This window comes from Schistocerca cancellata, chromosome 1, assembly GCF_023864275.1.
Source record: "Schistocerca cancellata isolate TAMUIC-IGC-003103 chromosome 1, iqSchCanc2.1, whole genome shotgun sequence".
In the NCBI taxonomy this organism is placed as follows: Eukaryota; Metazoa; Arthropoda; class Insecta; order Orthoptera; family Acrididae; genus Schistocerca; species Schistocerca cancellata.
Window position 1 is genome coordinate 232,052,876 of NC_064626.1, and position 18,209 is coordinate 232,071,084.

The 18,209-nt window shown below is 38.1% G+C and overlaps 1 protein-coding gene across 4 annotated transcripts in view; it reads left to right on the forward strand.

Annotated features, from left to right (window-relative positions):
- LOC126169835 (protein arginine N-methyltransferase 1) overlaps window positions 1-14,311 on the forward strand; it is a 46,995-nt gene extending 32,684 nt beyond the window's left edge. For all 4 annotated transcript variants that reach the window (XM_049920676.1, XM_049920675.1, XM_049920677.1 and 1 more), the window contains 2 exons: window positions 5,857-6,159; window positions 13,413-14,311. In XM_049920676.1, the coding sequence (XP_049776633.1) occupies window positions 5,857-6,159; window positions 13,413-13,796 (687 nt within the window). In that variant the 3' untranslated portion in view covers window positions 13,797-14,311. The remainder of the gene's footprint in view (window positions 1-5,856; window positions 6,160-13,412) is intronic.
- The last annotated feature ends 3,898 nt before the right edge of the window (window positions 14,312-18,209 follow it).

The window sequence follows — 18,209 nt, forward strand, 5'->3', positions numbered from 1 at the left end:
ACCCACAGAAAGTTTTGCATATTAAGCATATGGTGAAATACTCTCCTCTTTGCGTATTATCATTTACTGATACCTTGTTCAGATATCTGAAACTGTTCAAGATATAATGAATATTTGATTTTGGCTGTTTCACTGGCATGCAAGTTCAGGACAAAGTGCTTTGCATACATTCCATTTTCTCAAGCTCAGTGATAGCAGTATGCTTCCAAATTTAAAGAATAATTCATTATGTTGGCAACACCTCATATGTAAGAACGCGATACCTAACAAACATTGCTAGCAACTTTTTTTTTTCTCCCAAAATTTCAGAAATTCTTGCAGCAGTTAACTTAATCCTGAAATCTCACAATATTTGACCATTAACAAAATGATCGGCACTTAATCGTGAAGAGATGTGTAAGAATCTCACCCCCTCCCCCTTCGAATATGTTCTTTACAGTTGCTTGAGAAAGATTGCAATTCCGCCAGCTTGTGCATCTTGCCACTGATGAGTCAAACCAGCCAGCCAGCCAGCCAGCTTCCGCACCGAATCATACGCTGTGTGAGAGATTAAACACATGAAGTAGCCATCACCACTACCTACTAGCCAGCAGTTAAGTGTGCCATGTAGCAAACTTATGGCAAAGCTTGCTTTATGTGAGATGGGCTTTAAGCTACTGCTTATTGGCTAGTATGCCTCAGCCTTTCAGCCTTGTGTTAAACATTTTCTTATCAGAGTACACATAGATTTGCCAGAGTGATATAAAAGAAACTAGCTAAATTTTACAGAATAATCAAGAATTATCATGCCTAAGATTGTTGGAAAAAAAATCAATATGAAAATTATTTGTTTCTGAAAGGAGTGAAGCAAGGAAGGCTTGTAAGTCACTAAAGATTAAGCTATCATTTATATAGCTTATGATTATGCAATTGTAGGCTTCCACAGCCATTTCCATCTTTAACAAAAAGTTTGCAGATACGTGCCAGCATTCTTACATTTATTGTAAACCACATGTTTTGTCCACTGTTGCAAGTGACTGAATGGCCATGAGAATCTTATTGTAGCAAAGACTTAAGTCTGATCCCAATTCATTAGTATTCTGGAATGGTGTATATTCTATTAAGAGAAGGCATTCTGGTGATAATCATAGGATTCATCTTTGATCAGATTGATTTAAGAAAAGTTCAAAGAAGAGTTGTAAAGTTCTTGATCTTTTACTAGTTTAGATTAGGCTATCCCCATTGCTCTCCTACATACATACTGTGTGTCAAGACTGATTGATGTTATTCTAGCCCAGCCTACCTCATTTTAAACCTCTTTCCTCGGGTTATCTTCCTGCCTTTAAACTAGCCCATTAAAGCACAGTTGACCATGATGTATTGTGAGTCAAGTAGTATGAGAGATCGGGCTGGCTAAAATTTCACACATCCACACTACTGAATAATATGCAGATACGGTGTGTGTTTAGGCCTTCTGTGATAGTAGTGCTTAATCTGATGTCGAAGAATACCCTCAGGATTTACCAACACATTAAATTTCTGATAATAGAGCTTTTACCACACTTTACAGCATATTGTGTGAAACAGATGTTTTTGTAAGTTCCCATTTTTCTTCTGGGTGTGTAGTTCAACAACCTGTGCACGATCAACACGTTGTTAAAATGGTGCAGCATAGTCCTTCAACCAACACACGGCGACTCCTTTCAGTGGTAGTGCCCAACGAACAGGTATATAGGGAAACTTATTTGCAGAAAATTTGCACCTATTTCATATACAGCATGTCCACAATCTTCACATTGGTAACAGTGCCACATGACTTGAGTTTTGTTACTGGTTAAATAATGATTGTCATTTGCATCCGTTAATACTATTCACTGATGAAGCTACACTTGACTGTATGGAATCAATGACACATGTAATAATCATCAATGGTCACAAGAAAATCCTCATGCCTCAGTGGATTTTAATCATTGTTTGGTTATGAGTGATAGGACAGGATTACATGACCTGTTAGGAATATTCTTGTGTTGCACACCTTGAGGGCCACACGGACTTTGTCCGCCGCTCGTGGTCTCGCGGTAGCGTTCTCGCTTCCCGAGCACGGGGTCCCGGGTTCGATTCCCGGCGGGGTCAGGGATTTTCACCTGCCTCGAGATGACTGGGTGTTTGTGTTGTCCTCATCATTTCATCATCATCCAGGAAAGTGGCGAAATTGGGCTGAGCAACGATTGGGTAATTGTACGGGCGCTGATAACCACGCAGTTGAGCGCCCCACAAACCAAACATCATCACCCACACGGACTGCATTTTTGTTCCAGCATGACGGAGTCCATTCACATTTTACAAGATGTATGAGGGATAAACCGTACTTGCTGTAACCCCTTTACTGGTCGTAGTAATACAATTAATTGACTAGAAAGATTGACAGATCTTTACGCCATTAGTTTTTTGTTTTTGAGGTTGAAGTCTGGAGTGTGCAAACAAAACGTGGATAAAGGTGGTAAACTACTTTGTGGCATCACAACATGTTCTACCAAGATTGCACAAACTCATTCAAGTTGACTGAGGGGATATTTGAACATTTATTAAGAACTATGCAACAGCTGTAATATGACTATAATGATTAGAGATGAATGTGTTAAAAATACATATTTTCGATAGATGATGTTAAATGCATATTGTAATGTTGGTAATTTCCAAGAATGATTGCCTATCGAAGTCACGGGGTCCAAACTATACATATCGAACAAGCGATTGTAAATCAATCATGCGACTGGTGGCAGGCATTATGAGTATATTTACGGTGTTCGCTACAGCAACGACAAAAGAAGAGAGTAACAAAATTACTTATGATTGAAAAGGAGACGACTTACCTTGCTCGTTGTCGGTGGTGTTACCATGTGAAACTCCATTACAGCGGTCTGGATGGATAATTTGGAAGAGTTGAACCATGTATTCTTTCTGATACTCGTTCATTTTCCGCACTGTCTGCAATGAAATCGTAACGGTATTTCAGCATTGAAACTGTTCGTATGAAGTTTTACACACTGCGCACTGCCACGTTCTACACAGTCCCTTCTTTCCTCGTCCGGTAGTACTGCATATTTTCGCCCAGAAGTCAAACAATCTTTTACGCTAGATAAACATGGGATTAGATTTTTCCAAGTAAGAGAACCTGCCGAAGGAACGCCAAGAACACGAGAGATCCCACTCGCTGTTGTTGTTGTGGTCTTCAGTCCTGAGACTGGTTTGATGCAGCTCTCCATGCTACTCTATCCTGTGCAAGCTTCTTCATCTCCCAGTACCTACTGCAACCTACATCCTTCTGAATCTGCTTAGTGTATTCATCTTTTGGTCTCCCCCTACGATTTTTACCCTCCACGCTGCCCTCCAATACTAAATTGGTGATCCCTTGATGCCTCAGAACATGTCCTACCAACCGATCCCTTCTTCTGGTCAAGTTGTGCCACAAACATCTCTTCTCCCCAATCCTATTCAATACATCCTCATTAGTTATGTGATCTACCCATCTAATCTTCAGCATTCTTCTGTAGCACCACATTTCGAAAGCTTCTATTCTCTTCTTGTCCAAACTATTTACCGTCCATGTTTCACTTCCATACATGGCTACACTCCATACAAATACTTTCAGGAAAGACTTCCTGACACTTAAATCTATACTCGATGTTAACAAATTTCTCTTCTTCAGAAACGCTTTCCTTGCCATTGTCAGTCTACATTTTATATCCTCTCTACTTCGACCATCATCAGTTATTTTACTCCCTAAATAGCAAAACTCCTTTACTGCTCATTTCCTAATCTAATTACCTCAGCATCACCCGACTTAATTAGACTACATTCCATTATCCTTGTTTTGCTTTTGTTGATGTTCATCTTATATCCTCCTTTCAAGACACTGTCCATTCCATTCAACTGTTCTTCCAAGTCCTTTGCTGTCTCTGACAGAATTACAATGTCATCGGCGAACCTCAAAGTTTTTATTTCTTCTCCATGGATTTTAATACCTACTCCAAATTTTTCTTTTGTTTCCTTTATTGCTTTCTCAATATACAGATTGAATAACACCGGGGATAGGCTACAACCCTGTCTCACTCCCTTCCCAACCACTGCTTCCCTTTCATACCCCTCGACTCTTATAACTGCCATCTGGTTTCTGTACAAATTGTAGATAGCCTTTCGCTCCCTGTATTTTACCCCTGCCACCTTTTAGAATTTGAAAGAGAGTATTCCAGTCAGCATTGTCAAAAGCTTCCTCTAAGTCTACAAATGCTAGAAACGTAGGTTAAGATAAGTCGTAAGGTCAGTATTGCCTCACGTGTTCCAGTATTTCTACGGAATCCAAACTGATCCTCCCCGAGGTTGACTTCTACTAGTTTTTCCATTTGTCTGTAAAGAATTCATGTTAGTATTTTGCAACTGTGACTTAATAAACTGATTGTTCGGTAATTTTCACATCTGTCAACACCTGCTTTCTTTGGGATTGGAATTATTATATTCTTCTTGAAGTCTGAGGGTATTTCGCCTGTTTCATACATCTTGCTCACCAGATGGTAGAGTTTTGTCAGGACTGGCTCTCCCAAGGCCGTCAGTAGTTCCAATGGAATGTTGTCTACTCTGGGGGCCTTGTTTCGACTTAGGTCTTTCAGTGCTCTGTCAAACTCTTCACGCAGTATCGTTTCTCCTATTTCATCTTCATCTACATCCTCTTCCATTTCCATAATATTGTCCTCAAGTACATCGCCCTTGTATAGACCCTCTATATACTCCTTCCACCTTTCTGCTTTCCCTTCTTTGCTTAGAACTGGATTTCCATCTGAGCTCTTGATGTTCATACAAGTGGTTCTCTTATCTCCAAAGGTCTCTTTAATTTTCCTGTAGGCAGTATCTATCTTACCCCTAGTGAGATAAGCCTCTACATCCTTACATTTGTCCTCTAGCCATCCCTGCTCACTAACGACATAAATTGTCTGGGATTCCGTAGCAACTCACAAATAATTCGCGGCAGCATGTAATTTAGAGCAACTAAGGGAATGACGGAAAACAGATAAAAATGACGATCACAAATAATTTATCACAACGCCCGCCACCAGAGTCGCATGATCGATTTGCGATCACACGTTCGATACGTATCGCGACTTGATAGGCAATCATTCTTGGAAATTATTGTAATGTTTATTAACTATTCTACATGTGTAAGCTTGACATATAGTGGAATAATACAGAAAATAAATAATACTGCATGTTAAATGTAAACCATTTGGAATAGGGCATATATCCATAACAAGCTTTATGCTTCAAATAATCAGTCCTACCATGTCCCTGAATATTGACCATTCCTCCTGGGGCACCTGGAATGTCTGAATCAAGAATATCCAAATAACTGACAGCTATTGTTTACAAAAGTTACCATAGAAATAACCAACAAGAGAATTGCCTTGGTCATGTGTTCTATTTTATTAGCTGTTGTTGCTCAACAGACAGCAATAATTTGCTGCTAAGGTCTTATTTCTTTTCATTACACATATGGATGAATTCCTAGTTTGTGTATGACATATTCCTATAGTCCTACTTCCCTTTGAAGTCCTTCGATGTCAAAGATGTCTGTAACTTAATAATTATTTATGTTCTCACAACGGTCTATATGCGTGCTCGTGTGCGCGCGTACACACACACACACACACACACACACACACACACACACACACACACAGAGAGAGAGAGAGAGAGAGAGAGAGAGAGAGAGAGAGAGAGAGAGAGAGAGATAGATTTATAAGGACATCATTTTTTGATGACTTTAGCATTAAATTTGGTAATAGGACTATTTGCCAATAATATAACCTCTGTTTCACTTTTCAGGTGGAAGAAGTAGAACTTCCCCATGGCATTGAAAATGTGGACATCATAATCTCGGAGTGGATGGGATACTGTCTCTTTTATGAATCAATGTTGGATACAGTTCTCTTTGCTCGAGACAAGTGGCTTCGTCCTGATGGTTTACTGTTTCCAGATCGTGCAACGTTATTTATTTGTGGAATTGAAGATCGCCAGTACAAGGATGAAAAAATCAATTGGTGGGATGATGTTTACGGTTTTGACATGAGCTCAATCCGTAAAGTTGCAATCAGCGAACCACTAGTGGATGTTGTTGACCCCAAACAGGTGATTATTTCTTTGTTTGCATATATGTGTGTTTGAGGGGGGGGGGGGGGGGTTACTGACTGCATGCAGTCATTCATGTATCGTGTTATGTGCGTACCATCAGATAAAGGAAAGGAGACTTCAGGGACTTATTTAAAAATCCCCCATGGTAGCACTACTAAAAATCTGGCATGATGTGTTGCTTTATCAGAAATCTTACTCCGTATTCCTGAAAGCTCTCCTCGTCGATAGAATGTATGTGTAACATGATGGTAAATAAATGAATGCAGGGGTCAGGTTACATAAAATAGTACTATAAGTTTAAAACAAGAAAACATATATCTGGCCAGTTGTGTAAGACACACTATACTGATCATAGAAGAATGTTGTTTATTGTTTAGGTGTCACACACAATAACGAATATAGTGGTTTTTTTCGTATGTGGTGTTTATCCTTCAAGTGGCTATCCTAGTTTGTTAATGAATCCATTATCATAATTTGGATGTTTTTGGCCACAACCACAAATGCACAACTTGGACTTAGCAAATCCTAAAATTTGTATTAACACTGCAGAGCTTCCACTAACTCTGTAGGCATTATTTTGAAGTTTCCTGTAAAATTCCCAAAGGAAAAAAGTCCTACAGTATTAACCTTTATTTCTCTAAATAAAAATCAAGAATTGTTTGCTTTTTCCTTTCTATAGATTCCGAAAACAGTTGTTCCTGTAGCTAGTTGATATTGGGTAGAACAAATTCATCTACACAGAGTGAGAAAAAATAGTTTCTAGCAGCTGCAACAAAACTTAGTGCTGTGAAATCCTCCTCATCAGAATCTTCTCTCCTCCACCCCCCTCCCTCCCTCTCTCCACATAACCCTCTACCGCAGCTTTATTAAAGCATCATCCAGTCACTTGAATCTGACATGCAAGCTGGGATGTCAAGATCACAACGAATTCCTGAAATGCCACATTTGCTGCCATATCTGTGACAGAATTCAATGAAATCAAAAGAAACCGATACTGACCCATAGCCGACAGGAGTTAAACAGTATCTCTAGGGTTAAAACATTGTAAAATATTCGTTCTTATTACATCCTTTCCTTTGAGGAATGGACTTGATCTCTGCAGAACAGCCATTCTTTATTTAGCTTTGTAGCATGAATTGTGCCCTGGTGTAGAGGCTACAAGGGACTTCTGCAGTTAATAGGTAGAAATATCTAAAAATGACTTCAGGAATGTCATTACTTTTGAATGTGATCTGTCAATAGTAAAGTTATTACACAATTTCCTGGGGTAACTACGTATTTCAGGCAAGCCATTCAATAGCACAATCATCAGCAACAGTTCTCGCAGGTAATTGGACAGTTTCACACTCTTATCATTACCTGTCCCTGGACCTCAACCACCTGCTCTCATTGTATCCATGAAAAACATGCACTTTTGGATTGAAGGTTTCTGGAATCTATCTGAACATTGGGATATAAAATGTGTTCCATATTTTGATTTTGAGGTAAAAGTATCCACGAGTGATATTGTAATGTAAACACTAAGACTTTGTTGCATGACGGAACTCCTAATGGTGTAGTGAAGAAAATAAAGTACTTTCAATCTTTGTGGAAAAAACTAAGAAAGTAAAACATCTGCACCACCTTTTCTTCTTCTACATTGTCACTTCGTTGTCACAAATGCTGCGTGGAACGTCAGAATTGAGAAGACTGATGACTGTAAAGATTTTGACACGAATGGATAACTGCACAATTAAACCGAAAGTGTTAATGATACGGGGTACCGTAATTACCTACAACTATATACCACTTTTGACATATTTTAATGTGTAACTTTATTGTATAATCCCTGAAATTCACAAAACTTTTTATACAGATACTAGGTTTGTGAGACATTAAGTTACTGTGAGAGCTGGACTCAACACTGTCAATGTGTTGGTGAAACATTATACCAAAATGTGGTACATTGTTGTACATAAAGTGCACAACTATAGACCATTATGTATTTTATACACTGGATCAATGATGCCGTTATTTTAAACCATTTATTTTACTCCTTTTTACACGTCGGAGGATGTAGAAATATTTTAATACAGATATAAATCACAATACAAAGGAAAGACCTTCTCAAATGTTTCTAAGCACAGCTATAAGAACTCAACAATCTACTCCTTTATACCCCACTTGTCTTTTAGCTCTGGGATACTGTACGAATCCCTTTTTGAAGAGACCTTCACCGGCACACACATTTTACTTATTACAATATCTAACATTTTGTATTTTAAAATGTCTTTTACAGTTGGCCATTTCCAGTAATTCCCACTTCTTTCCATACAGCTGACTGATGTCTGATTTATGCATATTCAGTACACCAGGCCAGTGTTCCCCCTCATACTGAACTATCACATTATCACCCACTTCAGGCACTTATGCTACTGTTACATAAGCAGACTTCATTAGACCATCATCACTTTCTTCTGATGTGCTCAAGTCAAAGGTATCATCATCATCTGATACAAATGTTGTTGTATCCTCATCACTACTAGTGCTCACAGTCTTCTCGGGAATCTGAAAATTAAAACGTACTGTAATATGAATCTCATTGCCTTGATGCAAATAATAAAAGTAAAGGAGAATAAGGTAGGTACCGGTATGTGACATACACTTACTGAAAATCTCTTTTGCTTCTTTGAAATTACTGAAGGTCCAGGTATATCATCTTGGCCACAGTTGGCTGAATGATCAGCAAGATCTATAGCACACACACTCTTCCCTGGCTCGACATTGACATTTCTCCTCCTTCTCAGAGTACCAGAGTTTGTACAAGTTTCTTGTGCCCTCGCTGATTCAAGATGATCTATGAATGAAGCACTCACTAATGGTAGTGAGGAATCAAGCTCATTATTCGGTAACCTATTTAAAACTTAATTTCTGTTGATAGGGTACAGGCCTGATTTTCTGAATCCAGATTTCAGAGTAGAAGGTCCATTGGCCTCCAACCTATCAACCAACTTCTTTAACAGCGAAGGGAAAATGTCTTTTGGGATTGTTGGGTATTTTCTTCCGCAAGATGTACATTTGTATTCATCTATTATCTGATGCCAATAGATTTTCATAGGGCGAAAATACGACAAGTCCAGTGGTTGGGTCAGATGTGTTGTCTTTGGTGGTAAGGCAATGAATGAAATATCATTGTCTTCACACATCTTAATAACCTTCGTGCTAATGTGGCTGCTTAGGTTGTCCCTTATAACGACCTCCTTTCCTTCTTTCTTCTTCAGCTCAGGTAAGAGAAGAGTCATGAACCAGTCCTCAAAACTGGTTCTGTCGAACCAACCACTTTTTGTGCGATTATATGTGGCTCCTAGAGGTCCACCCTCTGTCCAAGTATCCCACATTTTCTCAGCCTTATAATTGATACATGGTGGTAAGATCTCGCCAGCCGCATTGCCTCACATCATGATTGAGACCGACGCTTTGCTTGAATTAATTATGACTTCGGGATATTTACAACCCCATTTAGTTAAGACCCTTTTCTTTCCTGGGTCATCAACCAGGTTTGTCTCACCGCAATTGTAAATATTTTCAGGGGCAATACCTTCCTGTTCCTTATCAGTGTTATCGAAGTATACATTTATGATCTCTATGGTCACAGCAGCTCTACTCCTTTTAATATTACTTGCAAATCTTTGTGATAATCGGTCACAGTGTCTCTGAACAAATGTTTCAGCCCAACGTTTTCCAGGAAAATTGTTGGTGAACCTTATTTCTTTACGGCCAAATGAATCTAGATACATTTTTACAATGCAGCGAAGGTCGATTGTGGAAATAGGAAATCTGAACTCGCTCAGTTTGATAGCGTGCTTTACAAATGATTCCTCCTCTTGTGAAGTAAACACACAGCTTCGTCCAGTTGGTGCCACATTGTTTTCCCGTACAGCTTTCATTTTAAGAATTATAGAACTGCGTGAAATTCCATAGACAACTGCAGCCTTGTGAGAGGAAATTCTGCAGTATTTCCTGATTACATTGATATATACATTATAGAGTATCAAATTAAAAATAACCTGTATATACAATATTTTAAAGTTTTGGTCATGTGTGCCACCATGCCCCCTTTATTTCTGTTACAGAAACCAGCATTATGTTGAAAAGAACTGTGAACTTTCTGTTTCCATTAATTATACATATGATACATTGTATATGTTGGTAACAGTGCAGGTTTCTAGTGTCTGTAAATGATTCTTTGCTAGTATTTGCTTTTGCTTCGCTGAAGCAGTTTGTTCACGTGTTACTGAATGTTCGTTGCCCGAATGCTACATATATTTGTGGAAGTACATATCCTTTAGTGTGCAATAAATACGAACTATCCCACACATCAAGAAACTCAACAAAAGGAAATTCTGTGGTAACCAGTTCACAAACACAGCAAGCCACACTGTTGAAAGTAACCTATGTGTCAGTTCTTCAGGGAAGAAACTCCTACATGGCACACCTCCTGGTGATTTAAATTTTTGTGTTAACAATGGCGCTGTTTGTTGTGGATTTGTTGTTGTTGATATGGGCATCTTATATTCTTTGATAAAGGAAGTGGCAAAATGTAAACAGTGTGATGGTGTAGGCTGTCTGGAAATAACTGAACAACAAAGTAGCAGAGAGGGTTTAGCGTTAAAATTAGTTGTTCTGTGTAGATCCTGCAATAAATCTACCTCAAAAATGACTTTGAACATTGTGCATAATTCATATGATGTGAATTTGAAGTTACTGTATGTAATGTGTGCAATTGGAAAAGGAAAAAAAGGCTGCCCAAACGTTTTGTGGTTCGATGGACGTTCCTCCTCCTCCCAGTAGGTTCAGCAAGTACATAAAAATACTTTTAGGTGCCTTGACGGTTGTGTCTAAAGCATCTATGAAATGTGTGGTATAAAAAACTGTAAATATTAGTGGAACCAGGGAAATGGTTGTTCCACTAGATGGGACATGGCAACATTGAGGACATCATTCCTTGAATGGTGTTGTAAGTGCTACTTCTCTGGAGAATGGAAAAGTTGTTGATGTTGAGTGTTTATCTAAGTACTGCCACACCTGCCATGGTAATACTGAAGGACATATTGAACATCAGTGTTCTAAGAATTATGATGGTTACAGTGGAAGTACGGAGTGTGGTGGAACTCTAAAAATATTTCAGAGGTCAGTGCCCGTTTATAGTGTTCGATATATGAATTACCTAGGCGATGGGGATTATAAAGCTTTCAATAAAATTAATGAGTTCTATTTTTATGGTGATACCTTGTTAGCAAAACTGGAGTGTTGTGGACATGTGCAAATGAGGGTGGGTGCTAGATTGAGGAAGCTATGAAGAGAAATGAAAGGAAAGTTGCCATCTGATGGAAAATCTCTGTCTGGACGAGGCAGATTGACAGAAACTGAAATAGACCTCCTTCAGAGTTATTAAGGACTGGCCATTAAGCAAACTGCACCTCTGAATGATGTTACAGCAATGAGAAAAGTTGTACGGGCATCCTACTTTCATAAGTTGTCCACAGATGACCACCCTGTTCACAGACTTTGCCCTAAAGAGCAGATTCTTGGTGCAGTTACCAAAAAGCAAAAGAAAGTGGTCACATACACCATCATAAGCATTCTCTTCCTGAACCTATTATGAATGAAATAAAACATTTTTAAGAGACCTAAGTGACGCTCTTTTGCTTAGTAAATGTCTTCATTGGGGCACTCAGAATACAAATGTAAGTTTCAACCGTTGCATATTGGGAAGATTACCCAAGAATGTTTTTTAGAACTAAATACATTAAAAGTTGGTGTACTCGATGCAGTGATATGTTTCAATGATGGAGTGATAGGAAGGTTGGAAGTCCTGAGAAATTTAGGCATAAAATGTGGCTCTAATATGGAAGATCCATTTCTTCTGAGTGACAGACAATGGGTGCATGAAGCTGAAAGATTTGCTCAATAAGTTACCAAAGAATCAAGAAGTGCTAAAAGGAATTCCAAGAGGAAGCTTGAAGATAAAGAAATGCTGCAGGATGAAGACTATGCTTCAGGAATGTTCTGAAAGAAATAGGTGTTGATTTTTCATTTTATTGAGCCAAAAAGAATACTGTATCCTTAAAAGCCCTTTAAATGATGCACAGTTGTTCTCCCATTTTAATGCATGTGGGCCTTGAGTTTCAGGATTCATTTGTTTTTCGGGGTATACCACACAAAGAAAATAACACCAAATCGTATTTCTTTGCCTTGGCAAAGAGCTGAATGTTCAAATTGTCTTTGACTTACAGTGTAGAATTAAAGACAATATAGTCAGCCAATCAGCACTGTGGTACATATAACACAAATGTTTTCTATAATGTTATACACTTACCTTGGTTACCGAAATCTGGAATTGTTTCAAATTGTTAACCAAATTTTATGATCTACCTATTGGCAGTAAGAATCCTTCCTCGATCAGATATTTAATGCAACTCGTCCAAAAATGTTTGGATTTTAGTGATAACTGGGTTTCAGTTTGCAAATTGTTTAATATTTAATCCTTAAAAGCAGTCTGTTTCGTCAAACAAGGTGCATTAAAACCAAATTTTGGTATCATTGTTCTGACGACAATTTCTGTGGGCCTGACAGAAATATTTGTTAAAAAACAGATGTGCCTTAAAAGTCCGTTTGTTAATGTGCTGTTTTACTGTTAACATACTTTAAAAATGGAATCAGTGTTACGTTGCAGTGGCATGTAAGATACCAGACGAGAGGCTTAAGATGAATTCTGCTTACAAATTACTTTTGTCAGTAGGCCAGCTCATTGATACTCAAAACTAAAGTATCTCTCATGAGTTATTGCAACATTTTTGTGGAAGGAAACTCTCCAGGAAAAAATCTGAATCTCAGGGTGTAGCAGCAAAGTATCCAGCAATATTACGCAGTTGCAAAGTCGTGGTCATAGGTTGCTTGGCTAGTTTTTGTAATATCAGACAGTGAAGCATTATTATGGATTGTATTGTTTCTGAGGAAATTTTTTGGAGCAGTCTAAACATGATTGGGAAGTCTTATACCTTTATTGAAGCAAGACTTCTTGACAAAAAAATTAACTACTTTGTAGAAGTGTTTAAATTTGGTCTTGAATGATTATAATTTCAGACATTTAAATGTAGTACTCCATTAGTGGTTTTTTTTTTTCATACATTTTTTAGAGGCAGTAAAAAATTTGCACTAAAGACACAAGTGTGTGGAATGTTGTTGAATTAAATGTGTTTCTGTTTCAGGTGGTTACAAATGCATGTCTTCTGAAGGAAGTTGATTTGTACACTGTTCAGAAAGAGGACTTACATTTTACGGCACCATTTCATCTCCAGGTGCGACGGAACGACTACATTCAAGCGTTAGTGACATTTTTTAACATAGAGTTCACAAAGTGCCATAAACGTATTGGTTTCAGCACTGCTCCAGAGGCTCCGTACACTCATTGGAAGCAGACAGTATTTTACTTTGATGATTATCTTACTGTGAAGAAAAATGAGGAAATATATGGTGTGTTCTCAATGAAGCCGAATGCTAGAAATAATAGGGATCTGGATTTTACCATAGAGCTGGACTTCAAAGGCGAGCTCGGTGAAGTGCATGAAAGTAATGTGTATCGCATGCGCTAGGTTGTCCTATTTAAATGGAATTGTTATTTAAGTGACTCAGTGGCCCGACTTGTCAATTTTAGTATTGAAAGTTGTTAATAACTTTCAGTATGTGTTTTGAAACACAAACATCCATGTGCCACGGGGTCTTCATCAGAGTATAGAAGCTAGCGTGATACGTATCCCTTTTTTGAAAAGTAAATATTTATAAGAGACAAAAAGTGAAATGCTGCCAAATACTCTTGATCAGATTTTGTGCACATGTAAGTTTGATCTTCCATACAACAAATAAAGATCATGGACTTCTTACAGTATTCAGAAGAAACACTTTTTACAAGTTGTCTTAAATTTAAAAAATACAAACTCCAGTTTTTATAAGCTGATGTAAAAATCTTGATGTGAAAAGAAAGGCTGAGAGACAAATCTTACTGAAATTATGTGAAATAACTTACAATAAAGGCTGATGAATGTCATATTGATTACATGATCTGTTTAAAGACTTAAAATTGAATTTGAAATATAAAGTAAAAAACTTATTTTTGTCATATTTGAATTAATAATGTGTTCTCTTTCCGCAAAGAAATTTAGTACATGATGTTGTTAGATATTATCAGTAGTATGTATTTATACACGGATGCAAAGATTGATAACAGGCAAGCTTCAAACTTCGCAAGTAAATGTGATGAAAGAAAATTTTATGTTTAACTGTGTTGTCGAAGTCCACAATGACTTTTGAAATTAACTGCACCAGCCTTCTGAAAGTCACGATATTTAATGTAGAAAGGAAAGCAGCTTCGCCGCATTACGGATTTGGTAAGCAGCATATATTGTGCCCCCTATACCCCACCCCACTTTCTCCTGCAGTTCTTGTGGTACCTTATATTGCAATATAGCATGTAGACTCAATCAAAGGGCACACAGAGAAGAATCATTTTTAAGTATCTGATATTTGGTTTATTTATGGAGTAATTGTTATTTAATGTGAGATCATCAGCTTTCCCAGTGAATCAACTGTTTGTACTGTTGTCAGGTGTCCAGCCAGGTTGTCGTTTTCATAATACGATTTTTTGACAGTGTACCATGCTATCACCTTCATGTGACACCTGTAGAATTAGCATCCTTGCTAATCCCATTTTCTACAGGATGTAGCAAAGACACTTATTCTACAGGTATCACCTGAAGATGGCTGCAAAGTATGCTGTCAAAATGTCATGTTACTACACCCAGCAACAGTGCAAACAATTGCTGTTTAGGTGTTTAAAATTAGGTTTGTGTTGTTTGAACATGAATTTTGTCACTTGAGTGAAAGTAAGCTAACACTTGCATGCTGTTGATAGGAAGACAGTGCCTTGCATATTTGTTTAAAGGTGGTTGGTAGCTATGCTGAAATGGAGGTATAGAAATTAGAATATATAATTCTCTTCATCCTCTGGGCTTCAGTGTATTGCAGAACTTAGCTACTTTTGAAAGCAGCTGAATCCTGATAATATCGTGACAAAACTAAATCTTTCCTCAATCATAAGTTTAGATTGCAGTGTTGTGCTAGGCACAGCATGGTCTTGGAGGGGATGGTATGCCATTTCCTGCCCAGTCCCTTATGGGGTGAGGGGGTTACAATTTCACATGAACACTGAACTAATGTGTGTAATGTGGCATTTTTCACGTCAACAAGTCATTGGTGAAAGTGATTGAATCCCCAACCCTTTGGATTTTAAATCCTGGTTACCTAGGGAGAAATCAAATTACAGTGACATTTTTGCATAGGTAACAGTAAATTAGCTAGTTTTATTCATATTATCACAGTAGATATCTGCAAGTTCTTACTTAGTGTGACTGCTTTATGTTTTATTTTAACCTTATCACTTCTGGATTGTTTTAATTCTGCTTTTGTGTGTGTGTGTGTGTGTGTGTGTGTGTGTGTGTGTGTGTGTGTGTGTGTCACCTAACTGCTGCCTCACATATTTCCGAAAATAAACAAAACTAAAAAATGAAATTGGTCAGGGAAGCACCTATGCCTCTGATCACACGATGGGCAGGAATGTATAAACCATGTATGTTTTTTCTACAGAAATGAAAGCTACAGGCGTTTATAGGTGATGGCAGATGTGGTGTCACTGTTCTAAACCTCATACATTGTGAAATAGCAGGTGCTGCAGTTTCTACAGTAATGTGCAGCGCAAGGGTTGCCTGCACTGCCCTGCAGCCTGCTACAAACAGACCGCTATCAGTATGTATGCTTTACCTACCCTGTTCAGTCTGTTAGTGTCTCCTGCTCGGACCTGCTGTCAGTGTCAAACAAGAAACTATCCTGTGACACATGTGGGAAGTAATGTTTTAAGCTGTAAAAGTTACATATAGGGTCTCCCTTGCATTTTTGTGTTTTATGTATGACATGTACATGAAACATTTTATGTATGATGTACATAAGAGGCATAAAAATACTTTTCAGGGACTTTTTTATCATGTAACAAAAACTGCTGATATAACTGGAACTGATAACTTTCTGGGAAATAGAAATGTCTGGCACAATTTCATACATCATAACCGTTGTTTTTGGATAGCCAGCAGGTGTCATTCATTATTTAAATAATGAAACACTGCACCAGGTACGTATTGTTTCCTGCTTAACATGACATGTTACGAGAATTTTTTTCTCGTCAAGTTCAAATATTTACATAAGGATTTTGTGTGGTGTTTTTCTATGTGGTGATTTTCAGACATGTTTCTCAAAGCATGAAAAAATACATAATTGGCCCTGTTGTTAAGCAAAAAACATTTGAGCGTGCAAAGTGAGTGAAGGTGTCAACTAGCGCTAGCCAAGTGACCACACAATGAAACATGTTAAACCTGGTTCGACAAAGGTGTCGTGATGGTCACAACAATCACAAAATTGTGCATGTGCAATAGAGACAGTTTGTAAATGGTTGATCTTTATTTGAACAAACCTAGTTACTCCCATCAGCCACCACACTGAGCAGAAAATGGCAGCAGGAGGAGATACTGCATAAATTGTTCAAACTTCTTCACATTTACCATTTCAAATCTGCTGAGTAGAGCGCCCTGGTGTCAAGAAACTTAACCACGTAATGTTTGTAAACACTACACGATGACCAATGTCGTGCCAGTATCCTTTTATGTCAGTTTTTGTCTCCACAATATTTTTTTCATAAAGCGTAAATCATGGGAAAATTATGAATACGTTGATGCAAAATCGGGTGCGAATTAACATTTTTGGTCATAGGTAATTGGATGGGAGCAATAAAGAAATGTCATAAACTGCGAGAAAACATTAACCAGAAATGTAAAAGTGGAGATATACTCTAGCTTGTGACATTTGCAGTCCTCTCATTGCTACGCCCACCTTCAGTAATGAAGAAAAAAGAGTGATGATGTTCATTTACGGTGAATGCCACAGAAACATGACCACAGCTGTAGCAGTGTACAATGAACAATGTGCGTATTGATGTGGACCCTTCATATTGTACCATTTCCAGCATATGCACATTGCTCATAGAAGCAGGTGGCTCGGCACCCAGAAAACGTCAGTGTGCAAACACAGCAACTAACAGTGACAACAAAACTGCTGTTCAGACTGCTATAGTTTCACAATCCTGAGGTGGGTGTAAGACAGATTATATGTGGTTCTTGAATAAGCCGTAGCAGTGTGTGGAGAAATTTGCATAGGCAAACGTTTCATTCATATATTTCCCTCCACCAAGAACTGTGTGGGAATGACTTTGAATCACACATGGAATTCTGTTGCTTTGTATTTCAGCGATTGCTAGGCCACCCTGACTTTCTGCATGATACATTGTGTACGGGTGAAGCTTGGTTCACAAGTCATGTTCATGTTAATCTGTGGAACATGCGCTAGTGACCCGTACAAAATCCCCACTGGCTTTGCGCGATTGCTCATCGTCAATGATGTGTCAAACTGCATGTGCAGCAATAACTGTGCAAACACTACAATCTGTACAACACTCATTTGTTCACCATCTCCACAACTTTAGTGATGCAAACAGTGGGCACATTGAACATCTGTTGAGGTGATGCAGGTTTTTTCCTGTGTTGCACATTGTGTAGAGACTTAAAGTTTCATGCCATTAATAATTGTGTTTAGGACACTAGAACAAAGTCTTATCACTAAATTGTATCTCTAGTTTCCATTTCTGAAGGAAAAACATGCATGTACCATTTAAATGAAAACAATGCACTGGGTGAAGATGTTAACCTAAGTCTCTGTCTTACACAGAAAGTATTCTCCAGTTAACTATTAGAATGGTAATTCAAAAGTTTATCCAGTATACTTGAGACACTTTTCTACATGTTTGGACTTAACGATATCACTGTTTTGCAGCAGATGTAACGTGGATCACAACAGCTAAGAGTCAAATTTCACGTGATTCGGTCTATGTTCTGTTCTGTTGATCTTAT